Source organism: Erinaceus europaeus, chromosome 4, assembly GCF_950295315.1.
Source record: "Erinaceus europaeus chromosome 4, mEriEur2.1, whole genome shotgun sequence".
Classification (NCBI taxonomy): Eukaryota; Metazoa; Chordata; class Mammalia; order Eulipotyphla; family Erinaceidae; genus Erinaceus; species Erinaceus europaeus.
The window spans coordinates 5716200-5732154 of record NC_080165.1 but is presented as its reverse complement, the minus strand read 5'-3'; the positions used below and the strand labels follow the sequence as shown (position 1 = coordinate 5732154).

The following is a 15955-nucleotide window of genomic DNA, read 5'->3' as shown; positions in this document are numbered from 1 at the left end:
GTCTTCAAAACTGCAGCGGGGTTCGACCTGAAAGCACCCCATCACCTGACGCACTGCGGTTGAGTACCCACATTGCTACACTACCCCGTGACAAACACCGCTCCTATTCGCTTTATCGTTTTAACATATGAACTCTTACAATAGCCCAAATACTACTGGACTGGTGACTAAGAAAAGCAAAGGCAAAGAAAATAGAAGGAAATAGATGGAGAACTTCTTAAGGGCTGAGAAATTATAATTAACGCAAGAGGGAAACAGAGCTATCGTAACAGAGGAAAATGAAGTGGGCTGAAAAATTCCTTTTCCCATCGGTCTTGTTCGAAACCAAGTCATTTGGCAACAAACTTTATTACTAATAATAATATAGGGCTGTATGATTTATTTCCTTGTGGATTCTTTGCCCTTTTTTTTTCCCTATGACATTTATCTGTAACCAGACTAGAGTATTTTCTCCTATTTAATCTCTAGGTGAAAGAATCCATGGGTCACACTGTTGGTATGCATGAGACCCCTTCTGTTTCATTTGGTTTAAATCCCCCCTGCTTAACACTATTCTATTTACATAACCACTTCATTCTATTTACATAACCACTGTTAACAAGTTCCACCCTCCCTCCAGGGCATTTGTGGTTCAGTGATAGGTTTCTCGCCTAATCTGCCCCCTCTTTGTCACACTCTGATTTTCACCAGTCACTTTTCTCTCCACCCTCTCTATGTCACATCCTGTTTCCACCCTACTTGGCAAGTATATATAAAGACAGCATTGTGAGTTTTAGAGTACTGTACTTTGAATTTAACTTAGCTCGTCTTAGATTGTGCTGCGTCCTGCATGAATAAAGAGACACTGCCTACAGCTCAACCATGAGTCCCTGGTCGTCTGTTACCCGCCCGTGAAGCCAGCCCGGCGAAAACAACTTAACCCATTGAAAACAACATAACCTGTCGAAAACAGCATCACACCTCATCTTTCTTAAAAAAACCGTCATAACTGCCGTTCTGACTCTGGTGACCTGAGGCTCAAAACTCTTATAATGAAAGAGAGTCTTCAAGAACCTATTTAAAAAAAAAAAAAAAATTAAATAGTCACATATAAATGTGACAGGAAGAGGCTGCTTTAGTCCTCTGTGAATAAATATACTCAGGTTTTCTATGATAGATAATCTCTAGAGAGCTCACTAATGGTTATATGAGAAATCACTGCTTAGGATAGGATACTCACGTTTTAGGATATTTCTCTGTTCTAGTTCTTCAGTTGTGGGCCTTTGGCTAAGTCTCCTATGACAAGAACAAAAACATAAATAATGTTTACATGTGGCAGGCTTCAAATAAGAAGAGAGAGGGGGGGAAGTGCCAAGTAAAGCTGCAATACTGTATTTTCTCCTGTTAGAAGAAACAAAAATTCATTTAAAATCCTCCAAAATGAATATCTACTTAAATTTTTTATATGTTAGTGATTTAATAATGGTTAACAAGATTTTAAGGTAACAGGGGAACAATTCCACACAGTGCCCACCACCAGAGTTCAGTGTCCCTTCCCCTCCATTGGAAGCTTCCCTATTCTTTATCCCTCTGGGAGACTGGACCACTAATTCCTTATGGGGAGCAGAAGGTAGAAGTTCTGGCTTCTGGAATTACTTCTCTACCACTGGACATGGGCGTTGGCAGGTGGATCCACACCCCCAGCCTGTTTCTCTCTTTCCCTAGTGGGGCAGGGCTCTGGGAAGATGGGGCTCTTGGACACATTGGTGAGGCCATCTGCCCAGGGAAGTCAGGTTGGCATCATGGTAGCATCTGCAACTTGGTGTCTGCTATTCACTCATTTGGAGACTAGAGATTGAGAGTGCCCCCTGCCCCACCACTGCACATCTTCCTCCCCTACATTATTCATTATTATTATTCTGGGGTGGGTGGGTGGGGAGGGAAGAGTACAGGTCCAAGAAGGACGACAGAGGACCTAGCGGGGGTTGTATTGTTATATGGAAAACTGGGAAATGTTATGCATGTACAAACTATTGTATTTACTATTGAATGTAAAACATTAATCCCCAATAAAGAAATTTTAAAAAAGAAAAGAAAGAGGCTGGGGGTGTGGATCCACGTGCCAACACCCATGTCCAGGGGCGGAGCAATGATAGAAGCCAGAACTCCCACCATCTGCTCCCCATATTGGGTCCATGCTCCCAGAGGAATAAAGGATGGGAAAGCTTCCAACAGAGGAGAAGGGTCAAGGGATTCTGATGGTGGGAACTGCGTGGAAATGCACATCACTTATCCTATGGTCTTGTCGATCATTATTAAATCAATAAAAGAAAAAAAAAACCTGCAGTTGAAAACGTGGCTTGACCCCTGGCACCGAATATGAACATCAGTGTTCTAGGTCTCTCACCTATGAGATAAGTAAATAATGTTGTTGACATTTCATGTTCTTAAGGGCGACCTTAAAAGAAATGAAAGAAGATTTCTGCCAGCCGGGCTTTGCACCTGACTGCCTCTCTGTACTACATCCCCTCTTAAAACATCACCTGTCTTTTGTTTGTAGAGTTTCCTCCCTAAGAAGTTCTCTTCTCAGGAGTCGGGCGGTAGCACAGCCGGTTAAGCGCACGTGGCGCAAAGCACAAGGACTGGCATAAGGATCCTGGTTCGAGCCCCCAGCTCCCCACCTGCAGGGGAGTCATTTCACAGGCGGTGAAGCAGGTCTGCAGGTGTCTACTTTTCCCCCTCTCTGTCTTCCCCTCCTCTCTCCATTTCTCCCTGTTCTATTCAATGGCAGCAACACCAATAACAACAACAATAAAAACAACATGGGCAAAAAAGGGGAAAATAAACAAATAGTAAAAAAAGAAGAAGAAGAAGTTCTCTTCTCTTACTCTGCCAATTAGATAACACAAATGATACAAATCCTACCTTAAAGTGGGTATTTGACCTTTCCTGCAAGTGAAAATTAAAGCTCCCTAGTTCTTTGACCTTATATAGTGGCTACACGGAGATGAGACATTTATTAGAGCAATTATCATGCAGGTACTAATACAGATACTGATCACATCAACTGCTATGATTCATAGTTTCAAAGCCTATGAACTGCACTACATGATTCATTTGCACGACCCTGAAAATCCAAGACAGTTTTGCAGGCTAGTAACCAACTCTCACTGGGCAGATAATTAAACAAGAGACTAGCTAGCGAGGCTACAGTGAAGCACTAGGCTGTCCAAGCCAGGGCTCACACCTGGTTCTCGACTGGGCCGCTTGTGCCTTCTGCATCATGAAATATCTCATCCTACTCTTGCCCTAGACTCGACTCCATAAGGTCACTGCTGTGGGTAATTTATCTTTGAACAGAGGGTGTAGATATATGTAAAACCCACAGTGAGAACATGAAAAAACTACTTTGGTCCACTTTAATAGATACTATTTCTGTGTGTTTTCCCAGAGGCTCTCACCCTTTTAACAGTTGGGGTGAAACCCTTGTAAAGCACAGAAGAGACGCTCTTTCACGTTCAGGCCAGTGACAAAGGAGTCCCCCGTCACCGCACAGCTGAGGCACACCTACGTTTCCCTGGGTCTCTCCACAGAAGCTGAGTGCCATCTCCAAAAAGTTCTGAGGGACCTGGAGGTGTGCTCAAGGGTTCTGAAGGTAATACAGCAACACTGAGAGGTTGCGGTAGAGACTTTCTGACAAGGAGGGTGTACAACACTCAGTGACTGGTCCTTCCTAGAGAAGGTGTGAGGCCTGGCCTGCTGCTGGGGATACAGACTGGGGCAGCCCCGCTGGAAGACCGTACAGAGATTCCTTAAACAATTAAGGATGGGATCACCTTATGCTCGGGCCATCCCACTCGCAGGCATTTATCCCAGTGACACTCAAACACTAACTAAAAGGGACACACGCACCCCTATGTTCACAGCTGCATTATTCATAACAGCCAAAGAGTGGAAGCAGCCTAAATGCCCATCAGGAGATGTCTGACTAAAGAAGTTATGAGATATATATTTGATGAAATACTACGCTGGAATAAAAAAATGCTGATATTCTGCCCTTCAGGACAAAATGGATGGAACTAGAGGTTGATCATGCTTAGTAAAATAAGGAGAGATGAGGGATAACTAGGAGACGGTTTCACTCATATGTGGAATCTAGAGATTGGATACACATGAACTTGAAAAACCAGACAAAACAGAAACAAGCCAACTGTTTCTAAGACTTGGGAAAACTATGGTGGTTATCTTTGGGAGGTAGAAGGGTAGGGATACAGAACTTTGGTGGTGTGGACATACACTGAAATCTTACAATCCTGTAACATTCTATTAACAACAACAACAACAAAAAATTCAAAACACACATATAAAGGTGTGGGGTTCCGGAGACAGCTCAGTCTTTTAGAGCACATAGCTTTGACACCTGAAGCCTGAGAGGTTACAGGTTCAATCCATAGCACCACCTTATGCTAGAGCTGGACAGTGGTCTGGCCTATCTTCTTCATTCTCTTATGAAAAATAAATGAAAAGAAAAAGCTTGTGGACCCTCAGACCAGCACTGGTGAATTCAAAGTCACTGAAGGGCTAGACCAAAGGGAGTGGGTCACTATGCAAGGCCGACTTAGAAGAGCCAGCAGGGGGAGGGTGGTGCATCTGAGTAGGTGCATGTTAACATGTGCAAGGATCTGGGTTTGAGACCCCCACACCTCGCCTGCAGGAGGCAAGCTTCCTGAGCTGTGAAGCAGGCACTATCGGTATCTCTCTGTCTTTCTCCCTCTCTTCTCTCAATTTCTCTCTGTCCTATCAAACGAGGAAAACAAATGGCCACCGGGAGCAATGGATTTGTTGTGAAATAAACAGAAAAGATTAGCAAGGGCAGGCATGCTCTTACACAAGGAATTGACACAGATCTAAGGTAGGGGACTGCAGGAGAGAGGAAATGTTATTATTACTTTTTTCTGTAACAGTTTTCCCTGCTCTATTTTTTCATCTTTATTTATTTAAAAAAGGAGACATTAACAAAACCATAGGACAAGAGGGGTACAACTCCACATAATTCCCACCACCAGAACTCCATATCCTGCTCCCTCCCCTGATAGCTTTCCTATTCTTTATCCCTCTGGGAGCATGGACCCAGGGTCATTGTGGGATGCAGAAGGTGGAGGGTCTGGCTTCTGTAATTGCTTCCCCGCTGAACATGGGCGTTGACAAGAGAGGAAGTTATGGGCTAGCTTGCTGTATTAAACTCTCAGCTATTTATTACCTGACCAGTTTGGTTCCAATCTGTTGTCTGATTTCCTGCCTCTCTTCTTCAGATGTGCGTTGTAAGATGTTTTTGTCCTCCAATTCCTTCTTGGACGGCCTGTTGCCAAGTTTGATAGCAAGAGTATCCCTTCGTCGTATTTTACTTGCCAAAGCACCTGAGGATTGAAAAGGCAGTGCAGAGAAGGAGAATTTGAGTAAGGGACACTCAGGTTACACATGGCATGGACTTTAAACAGAGCCCAGAGAAGATTCTTTATCTACATGCAAGAATGGAATTTTAATTAACCTAAAAGGAGAAAAAAAAAAAAAGTTCTGAGGTGAATGTAATTCACTTTGTAAAATTGAACAGGTATTTTTAGAAACGGTCAAAAAAATATGTGGCACCACGAGAAGACACACCAAGTTATCACCTTATCACTTGGAAGTGGCATCTGAAGTCAGTTCTGCTAAGACGCTCCGCCCTGGGAACGACCGACTGCATGATACCCATGTCGCCCATGTCTCCCTTCCCTTCCCTTCTGCAAGTCTTAGAAACGGAAGCATTTTGCTTCCCCCTGAACAGTGAGTCTTGACACCCTTTCTGCTCTGCTCAGAGACCACATCAACAAAAGTCTACCTTTCTGTCTGTATTTGGCTTATACACATGCAGTTTTCCCATTCCTGGACTTAAGGTTTTCATCCCTTTTCGTGTGTGTATGTGTGTGTGTGTGTGTGTGTGTGTGTACAAGACAGAGACATGGGGAGAGAGAGACTTCACAGCGGTTTGAAGCTAGGCTGCACACGATAGTCACCCACCCTGCCTGGATAGCTATGTTCCAGCCTCAAAAAAAAAAAAAAAAAGAGTCTACTTTTGATACGTCTCTTTAAAATCAAAATTATCTAGCAATTCCCAACTTCTTGCCAAGTACCAGGTAAGTGGATCACAATGAATTTTGGTGTTGTTCGGCACAAACTAGAAAGAACTCGAGGAAGGCGGTTCCATCATTACAGTGGTGAGGGTTTTTGACACACTATGAACTTCATGATGAATCTCTTCGATTTCATTCTACACAGCTTTATGTTTTTAATGAAATGTTCCAGGTGCCTGCATTATACAAGTTGGTTTCATTCACGTCACTGTCATTCCATCCGAAGGCACACTTCTATTTGACTTACTTGAGCAGGACACTGTCCCTTCACTCTTAAAAGCTGTCTGGCAATCTCCACTCATTCCATCTTCCTTCTCATTAAATCTCAGCATGAAGGACAGTGAAACTTACAGATATGCTCAATGATAAAATAACAAATTTTGAATGGATACTCTCTCACACTTTTTTTACAGTAGATTTTTTTGTTATTTATTTATTTATTGGATAGAGACATCCAGAAATCAAGAGGGCAGGGGTGATTGAAATGGAAAGAGATGAAGAGGCACCTGCAGCACTGCTTCACCACTTGCAAAGGTTTCCCCCTAGGGGCCCGAACCTGGGTCCTTCTGCATTATAACATGTACTTTCAACCAGGTGTGCCACCACCTGGCCCCAAGTATACTTGTCTTTTGAAAATTATCTATTTATTTATGACTGGATGGAGACAGAGAGAAACAGAGGGGAGGGGCTGAGAAAGGTCTGTCAACAGAAAGTCTTATGTTTTTCAACAAATACGAATAACCACTTCTGCTTATAAATGAAGGGCCTGGCCTCCATCTGTGGAATCATCTTCTGTAAAGACTATCAGAGGCTGAGTCCTGGGGCTAGTGAGACAGTCACCTGGGAAGGTTTTGGTCTGTGTGTCACCCAGATGTGAGCCGCCATCCCCAGAGGCACTGGGGGGAACTGTCAACACTGTAGTCTCTCTCTCTCTCTCTTTCTTTTTCTTTCTTTTTTTTCCTCCAGGTTTACTGCTGGGGCTTGATGCCCACACTCGAATCCACTGCTTTTGGCAGCATTTATTTTTCACTGTTTTATTGGACAGGACAGAGAGAAACTGATAGAGGAAGGGGAGAGAGAGAGAGAGAGAGAGAGAGAGGGAAAGAGACAGAGAGACACTTGCAGACCTGCTTCGCCGTTTGTGAAGTGTCTCTCTTGAAGATGGGGGCTCGTACCCAGATCCTTTCTTGGGTCCTGGAACTTAGTACTAAGTGTACTTAACCGACTGTGCAGTGGCCTGGCCTACCCCCCACCTTGCCCTTTCTATCTGAAAGAATTGTCCTGCAGTGGTAAAACCTCTGCGACACAAAGAAACAACAACAACAAAATCCCCAACCATCCAAATACACCCCACAAAACAAAACAGAACACAGACTACACACAGTTCTAAATTGAGAAATACAGTCGAGGAGTAAGAAGGTATCAGTTAGTCCGTGATGAGGATTTTGTTATATACAATACACATAGCTGCCTCTGAACACCACCTACTTTCTCCTCCATCTCCTGATAAAAGACTGATTTTTCTGGGCCAGGGTAAGGCTCTACCATGTGCCAGGACCCAGGTTTAATTCCCAGCTCCCCACCTGCAGGGGAAGCTTCATGAGCATTAAAATAATGCTACAAATGTCTCTTTCTCCTGCTCTATTTCCCCTTTCCCTCTTGATTTCTGTCTCTGTCCAATAATAATAAAAATTTTAAAAAGGCGACTTACTTTCTCCACTGCCATCCTCATCCTCTTCCTCATCATCATCGGTGTACAAAATAGGTCCGTCCGAGTCAGAGTCACTGGCCTGGTATTCTCTCCGGCCTTCATCCTCTGGGGCACTACAGGATTCTGAAGATTCTCCCATCAGCCCAGGGGTCAGGAGCTCTGGTGCCGCCTTCCCTTGCTCGTCTTTGGTTGTTAGACTACGGAAGACACAGAAACACAAGTCTGATGTGAAGCCCAGAGAACGGCTTAAGGACAATGTCAGTATGGTGCCAAGCAGCTCTGGTCACATGAGAAGCATCCTACAGGCTGGTGAAAGATGACACTAAAATCCGGGGAGGTAAAGAGCAGGTCTAGATCACTTCATCCTCCAGATTTTATATTCTTCATCTGTAAAGTGAAGATAACAGGCTAGATAGTATTGAGGGGGCCAGGAGGTGGCACACCCGTGCTAAGCACAAGGATCTGGGTTCGAGCCCTCTGCTCCCCATCTGTAGGGGGGGAACGGAATGTTTCACAGGCGGTGAAGCAGGTCTGCAGGTGTCTATCTTTCTCTTTCCCTCTTTATATTCCCCTCCCCTCTCAATTTCTCTCTGTCCTATCAAAAAAATAAATAAATAAAAATGGCCACAGGAGCAGTGGATTCGTAGTGCAGGTACGAAGCCTCAACAATTACCCTGGAGGCAAAAAAAAAAAAAAAAGATAGCATCTGATTTATTTATACTGGGCTAGAAAACTCCTGCATTCCTGACTGTCTACTCTTGTTGTTTTACCTATAACTCCTACTGATCGTGAAGCCTTCAAACACTTTCCACTGCCTTCTTGCCTTACGCACTAGAAATCCTTTGGAGAGCTTGGCACATTGCAGCTGGACCCCTAATTCCTCGTCTTCCGTCCCAGTGCCCAATGTTTCTGACAAGGTACTCAGCTTATTTTGCAGCCCGCCACTAAGAAGGATAATGATGCAGAGAAGTAAATCTTTACTGTGTCGGGAGTTGATCAGTGGTGCACTTGGTGAAGTGTACATATTACCATGTTTAAGGACCTGTCTTCAAGCTCCTGATTTCCATGTTCAGGGGAAAAGAAAAGCTTCACAAGTTGGGGAAATAGGTCTGCAGATGCCTCTCTCTCTCTCTCTCTTTCTCCTTCTCTATCTCCCCTCCCCTCTCAATTTCTCTTTACCCTACGAAGTATAATAGCCTTTAGGTTCATGATTGTTCAACAATTTGTTTGGCTTTATATGCTACCTCTCTTTTCAGCCACCAGGTTCCAGATGCTACCATGATGCCAACCGGACTTCCCTGGGCAGACAACCCCACCAATGTGTCCTGGAGCCCCACTTCCCCAGAGCCCTGCCCCACTAGGGAAAGAGAGAGACAGGCTGGGAGTATGGATCCACCTGTCAACACCCATGTTCAGCGGGGAAGCAATTACAGAAGCCAGACCTTGCACCTTCTGCATCCCACAATGACCCTGGGTCCATGCTCCCAGAGGGATAGAGAATAGGAAAGCTGTCAGGGGAGGGGACGGCATACGGAGATCTGGTAGTGGGAATTGCATGGAGTTGTACCTCTCATATCCTATGGTTTTTGTCAGTGTTTCCTTTCTATAAATAAAAATTAAAAAAAAAAAGTGAAGCAGGAAAAAAATGGCCACTGAGAGCTTTGGATTATAGAGCAGGCACTGAAGCCGAGCAATAACCCTAATGGCAAAAACAAACAAACAAACAAGCAAACCCTATTTCCATCAAAGCCAGTGTCTCAACAGTCAGAAAGTCACACTTTGTCTCTGGGTTTCAGCTTTTGCATTTATACAGTGGCCTCTTTTTAGAGGAGTGTGACTAACAGTATCCGAATAACATACAGAATGTGAACACGAGCTGTGCAAGGCTCCAGAGTGGTCTATTATTTCATTTGCTAAGAATCTCGGGTTTAAATTTACCATGCATACAGAACTTTGCCAGATTTTACATGTTAGAACAGAAAAGACGCTTCACGTCCAAACATTTCAACTCAAGAACAATGCAGTCCTCGTCTTAAGATACAAAAGATACAAAATAACCCCCCAAATGGCTTCCTGATAGAAATAGGAGAATCTAAATTTGGATGCCTCCCTTCTGAAGGGCCATGCAGTGCTCACCATGTACTCACTGTACTTGCTAACTACGACAAAAGCCGACAGAAAACAGCACCTTGACTAGTATCCACAGGAAAGCCTCCTCGGAACCCAAGATCCTAGAAACACCACTTGGTGATCACACACCTGCACACTCATACCATGCTCCATGTTGCGATCATCAGAACACTTCAACAGTCAGACCTCAAAGGGGCTTCTTCTTATCTTACGGCGTAAGTATTCATAGCACAAAATCCACCATCTTAATCATGCTGAGTGCACACTTGAGCGGCATGAAACGTGTCCACACTGCTGTGCAACGCTCACTACCACTGTCTGCAGACCATTTTCCTCTTTCCAAACTATAAATCTGTGTCCACCAGACAGAGGTAGACTACCCCTTCTCCTTCACTAAGCTCCACCTCACAGTCATGATGGTAGACTGTGTCAAACGAGGTGAAGTACTGACTGGTGTCTGACCTCATTTCCCTCAGCATGTCTTCAAGGTTCATTCATGTTACTCCATATTTTCCTGCCCAGCCCCCTACAATTTTTTTTTTTTTTTTGCCTCCAGGGTTATTGCTGGGGCTTGGTGCTGACACTACAAATCCACCTCCTTTTTTTTTTTTTTTTTTTTTTTACTAGATTTGACAGACAGAAATTGAGAAAGAGTGGAGATATAAAGAGAAATGTGGACAGATCAAATCGATGGGGTTTACAGTCAATGATATTTATACCCCTTCCCCATATTTGGGAGCCACTCTCTTCGCTGATCCAGCTTTCTGGTCCTTTTCCAGCCATGACATCATGTCCCCAGACATTAACTTGGATCCACCTGAATATCAGATGTTGAACTCAGCGGGAAAAAAAAACTAGTATAGTCATGGGCTCTCTGAAATATAAATAAAATATGCTTACTAACTATCTAAAACATGAAGACCCCAAATCTTCATCTGCACTATTCCAGCCTTCAAGTTCATGATTAGTCAACAATTTGTTTGGCTTTGTATGTTAACTCTCTTTTCAGCCACCAGGTTCCAGATGCTACCATGATGCCGACCAGACTTCCCTGGACAGACAACCCCACCAATGTGTCCTGGAGCCCTGCTTCCCCAGAGCCCTGCCCCACTAGGGAAAGAGAGAGGCAGGCTGGGAGTATGGATCCACCTACCAACGCCCATGTTCAGCGGGGAAGCAATTCCAGAAGCCAGACCTTCCACCTTCTGCATCCCACAATGACCCTGGGTCCATACTCCCAGAGGGATAGAGAATAGGAAAGCTGTCAGGGGAGGGGATGGAATATGGAGCTCTGGTGGTGGGAATTGTGTGGAGTTATACCCCTCTTATCCTATGGTTTTTGTCAGTGTTTCCTTTCTACAAATGAAAATTAAAAAGAGAGAGAGGGGTAGACACCTGTGGACCCTCATGAAGTGGCTCCCTGCATGTGGGGCATGGGGGACTCGAACTCGGACCCTTGCACCTGGTAATAAGTGTGTTTAACTGGGTATGCCACCTTCCCCTCCCTTTAATAGAACACACTTAAAAAGAAATTTAGTTAACAGAGCCAGAAAGAAATTGAGAGGGAAGAGGAAGACAGAGGAGACAGATATTACAGTACTGCGTCACCACATTCCAGAAGCTTCCCCTGCAGGTAGGGACTGGAGGCTTGAGGCTGGGTCTTTGTGCATAGTGACACATGCACCCAGCTGGGTACACGACCTCCCAGCCCCGATTCCTCCTTCTTAAAGACTGAACAATATTCCACTGCACATAGATGCCATATTTGTTCATGAGTCAACGGACATTTGCATTGGTCATTAGTGGCAGGGCAGCTGTGAACACTGACTGATGTGCAAGTGTTTGTCGGAGTATCTGCTTTCAGTTTTTGGCTTTCTGATCTATGTGTAGAATTACTAGATGATATGATCATACAGGAATACTAGGTTTCTTTCCCTTTCTTTTCTTTTTTAGAAATCAGTTTCCATACTGTGAGATCTAGTTTTAAATACAAGAAGATCTATTTTTTTTATTAATTTTTAAAATTTTTATTTATAAAATGGAAACACTGACAAGACCATAGGATAAGAGGTGTACTATTGTATCGGAATACTTTTTCATAGCTCGAGTATCCAGCTGACAGATACTGAAGGCCATCCTTACTACAGAACGAGGAGGGTAGACCATTTAAGATTCGTGGAACCCAGGAATGCCATGGACACGTGGCCTAGCTGAAGTTACCAGCCCAGTATAAACACTAAGATTCTTAGTCTACCTACTAGATGCTATATTTACACTTAATAATATATATATATCACATGTATTTAAATACTGTTATATATTAAAATTTATACTTAATATTGGAGGTCATACTGAATCTAGTGTTAAATTTGCTATTCCAAATTTATAATAATCAAGCTTGATTCTCATTTCTCTCCTAAGGTCCCTGGAATGCTGACTAACAGAGTATCTCCCTGAGTCATGCAGAAAGCACTTAACCTGAGTCAGGTCCCGTTTTGATATGGGTCTGAGATGAGCTTATTAACTTCCGTCAGACGTTTCTGTTACTATGAATAGAAATCTACTAGGTAGTTACTTCCCAGCAATAAATGAACAGAAGTCAACATTCTTACACAAGGCCTCCTGTCTTCTTTAAGGTTTTGACATTTATATTCCAAACAGAGGGCTCTTCAAAAAATTAAAGAATTTTCACACATTTGTGGACTAAACATAACAGAGGGAGTGTTCTAAATAAAGCAAGTAAGAGTCAGAAATTCTTACTGAAATATGTATTTTAAAATGGGAGAGTTTTTCAGGGGATGGATGTGGGACATTTGAGAGACTATATATTCAAGGCTCATTAACTCGAGAGCAAACATGTACCACTTCTGTGGGATAAATGTGATTAATTATTTTTAAATTTTAAAGATTATACTGGAAGAAAATCTCTATGATCCTTCTAGGAAAGCATTATAGTTATCCTAACAGAAGAATTTTTTTTTTCTGTAAAAATCTCGATTTCTGGTCCTTTTTCTAGCCATGACATCATCTCCCCAGACAATAACTTGGATTTATCTGCATATAAGATTTCAGGCTCAAAAAAAAAAAAAAAAAAAAAGATTTCAGGCTCAGGGGAAAAAAGAAAAAAAAAACTAGTAGGCTCTTTGAAATATAACTAAAATATGCCTACTAGCTATCTACAAAATGGAGGACCCCCCCAACACTTCATCTGCACTATTCCAGCCTTTAGGTCCATGACTGGTCAACAATTTGTTTAGCTTTGTATGTTAACTCTCTTTTCAGCCACCAGGTTCCAGATGCCAGCATGATGCCGACCAGACTTCCGTGAACAGACAACCCCACCAACGTGTCCTGGAGCTCTGCTTCCCCAGAGCCCTGCCCCACTAGGGAAAGAGAGAGACAGGCTGGGAGTATGGATCCACCTGTCAACGCCCATGTTCAGCGGGGAAGCAATTCCAGAAGCCAGACCTTCCACCTTCTGCATCCCACAATGACCCTGGGTCCATGCTCCCAGAGGGATAAAGAATAGGGAAGCTATCAGGGGAGGGGAGGGGATACGGAGTTCTGGTGGTGGGAATTGTGTGAAGTTGTACCCCTCTTATCTACGGTTTTGTCAATGTTTCCTTTTTATAAATACAAAGTTAAAAAAAAAACCTCAGTGTCTAATGATGCCCCCGGCTCTCTCTCTCACCACGGTCTGCGTGGAAATAAAGAACAAACATTAATTCTGCAAATGTCTGGACTGAAGGTTGACAGAAGCTACTTGTGTGCGGCACACAGTGCTTGGCACAGTACAATCCTCTTGCTCAGTGTCTGTGGACTGTGGATGTGGAAGAATCAGGCCACTGTTACACACAGGGTCGTTCAAGACTTGGCACAGCCTAAGAGAACCACTTTCTAAGTACTACCTCGCTCTTGAGCACGTTGAACAATAAAGTCATTTACTCAGCCTACTTCCCTAAGCTCAAACCTGACATTAGACACTTGCACTTTTCAAGCATGTTGGAAATTATTTTGGTAAGAACTAATCTTGACTACAATGTCTTGCTCACGTTTGTGTCTTTGAGGCTTTAGAACTTTTTTTTATATATATTTATTTATTTCCTTTTGTTACCCTTGTTTTGTTGTTGTAGTTATTATTGTTGTTGATGATGTTGTTGCTGCATAGGACAGAGGGAAATGGAAAGAGGAAGGGAAGACAGAGAGGGGGAGAGAAAGACAGACACCTGCAGACCTGCTTCACCGCCTGTGAAGCGACTCCCCTGCAGGTGGGGAACCGGGGGGCTGGAACCAGGATCCTTACGCTGGTCCCTGCGCTTTGTGCCACCTGCGCTTAACCCGCTGTGCTACCACCCAACTCCCACTTTAGAACTTCGGTCATACACACAGGAGGAAAGCAACAATACTTGCTGAAAGAATCAGTGTTGTGTTGAAATGTTGAAATGGACCGCAAGACAATTGTCATGTGTGTAAATAAAGACACCATAATCACTGTTTCAAAATCTTCTCCCCCATCTTCCTCCTCCTCTTCTTTATCTTAACTACTAGTGAATACGGACATGTCTGGCTTTTGTGAGTGATTTGATTCAGGAAATGAAGGCGGCTGAGGGCCTTGTAGTGAACTACAAGGTTCTTGCTCAGACAACTGGACGGCAGTGTATCTTGGACCACACCTGACTCTTGCTCTGGCTACTGGAAAGACACAAATCACATTGCATTCTGAAAGAGTTCTGATGGTAATCTGCTTGAGAAAGCTGTTAAATAAGTTAACTGGAATGAATCTGGACAAAAGTGAGTGAAGAATTTGGGCAGAAGTGTAAGGAAGAGAAGGAGAATGATAAGAGACGAAGGTTAGAGTGGAAGGACTTCTGAGGGGTCATAAACAGGCTCACAATATGTTTAGGAACCAAAGCTCGGCCATGCCGTGCTCTCCCTCAGGAGGGCCAGTGCAATTCTCTCAGTAGCGTTTCTTGGTCAGGGCTATGAAAATCCCATGCTTGGATTACGTATGCCTACTTAATTTTCACCGGATTAAGTCAATAAAAAAACAAGCAGGGCCAGGCAGGGGTCCATCTGATTAAGCTTACACATTACATACAGTGCACAAGGACCTGGGTTCAAGCCGCTGTCCCCACCTGCAGGAAGAAAGCTTCAAGTGTTGAAGAGGGGTTGCAGGTTTCTCTCTCTCTCTCTCTCTCTCTCTCTCTCTGTCTTCCCCTTCCCCTCTCAATTTCTCTTTATCTCTATCCAATAATAAATAAAGAGACAAATCAAAAAAACTTATTAAAGCATAGCAGGTTCCTGGATTTCCAAGAATGCTTTGGTAATTTTTAGTACCTAGCCTCACACAGTATACAGACGAGATATGGGCATGCCCCCTACTCACCATTTTGCATTTTCTCTGCTGATGCTCAAGCCAGTGTTGGCGTGGACAATGGTTCTGTCTGTCAGCTCTTCGGCCCAGAGAAGCTGCCCTGGTTCTAAGGCAGGAACAGGCAGCTCAGCTCCATCGGTGACCAGGACAGCAGGAGTGTCTGAGGCTACCAAGCTCTGCTCCTCCATAGGGAGGGGGGCGCCCAGGGGAGGGGGCGGCAGGGTCACAGGGGGAGGAGGGACTCCAGGTCTGGGTTTTCCTGGGGTTTGCTCCTCCATCCCAGACACAGTCTGCTCTGCTTGGAGACCCTCCTCCCTGGTGTCTGGAGCCTCTCCTGTGCCCAGAGGGGTGGCATCGGAAGAGGGTTGAGATGTTGGCTGTTTGCACGTTTTCTTCTTGCTCTTTGTGGTTCCAGCGGCCCCCGTTTTGCTAAAAACCATCTCCTTTGAAGCTTTGGGACGAGATGATGTGGAGGACATAGATGGTGAAGCTGATGCCTTGGAGCTGGTCCTTTTTGAGTGAGAGGAAGCAGCTAAAACGAGAGACTCTGCATTAGAAGTCAGAGGGACAGGGCTGTGAGCATCACGGACA

The 15955-nt window shown here is 44.0% G+C and overlaps 1 protein-coding gene across 4 annotated transcripts in view; it reads right to left on the bottom strand.

The window, feature by feature from the left end:
- The window catches only part of PHACTR2 (phosphatase and actin regulator 2), a 275038-nt gene that overhangs the window by 40848 nt on the left and 218235 nt on the right, over positions 1 to 15955 (bottom strand). For 3 of the 4 annotated variants that reach the window (XM_060188670.1, XM_016185904.2, XM_060188669.1), the window contains exons 6-9: positions 15377 to 15896; positions 7861 to 8057; positions 5240 to 5396; positions 1220 to 1275 (exon numbers count right to left, since the gene is read on the bottom strand). In XM_060188670.1, the coding sequence (XP_060044653.1) occupies positions 1220 to 1275; positions 5240 to 5396; positions 7861 to 8057; positions 15377 to 15896 (930 nt within the window). Of the gene's footprint in view, positions 1 to 1219; positions 1276 to 5239; positions 5397 to 7860; positions 8058 to 15376; positions 15912 to 15955 lie in introns of all 4 variants that reach the window. The other variant, XM_060188671.1, reaches the window with a different exon arrangement.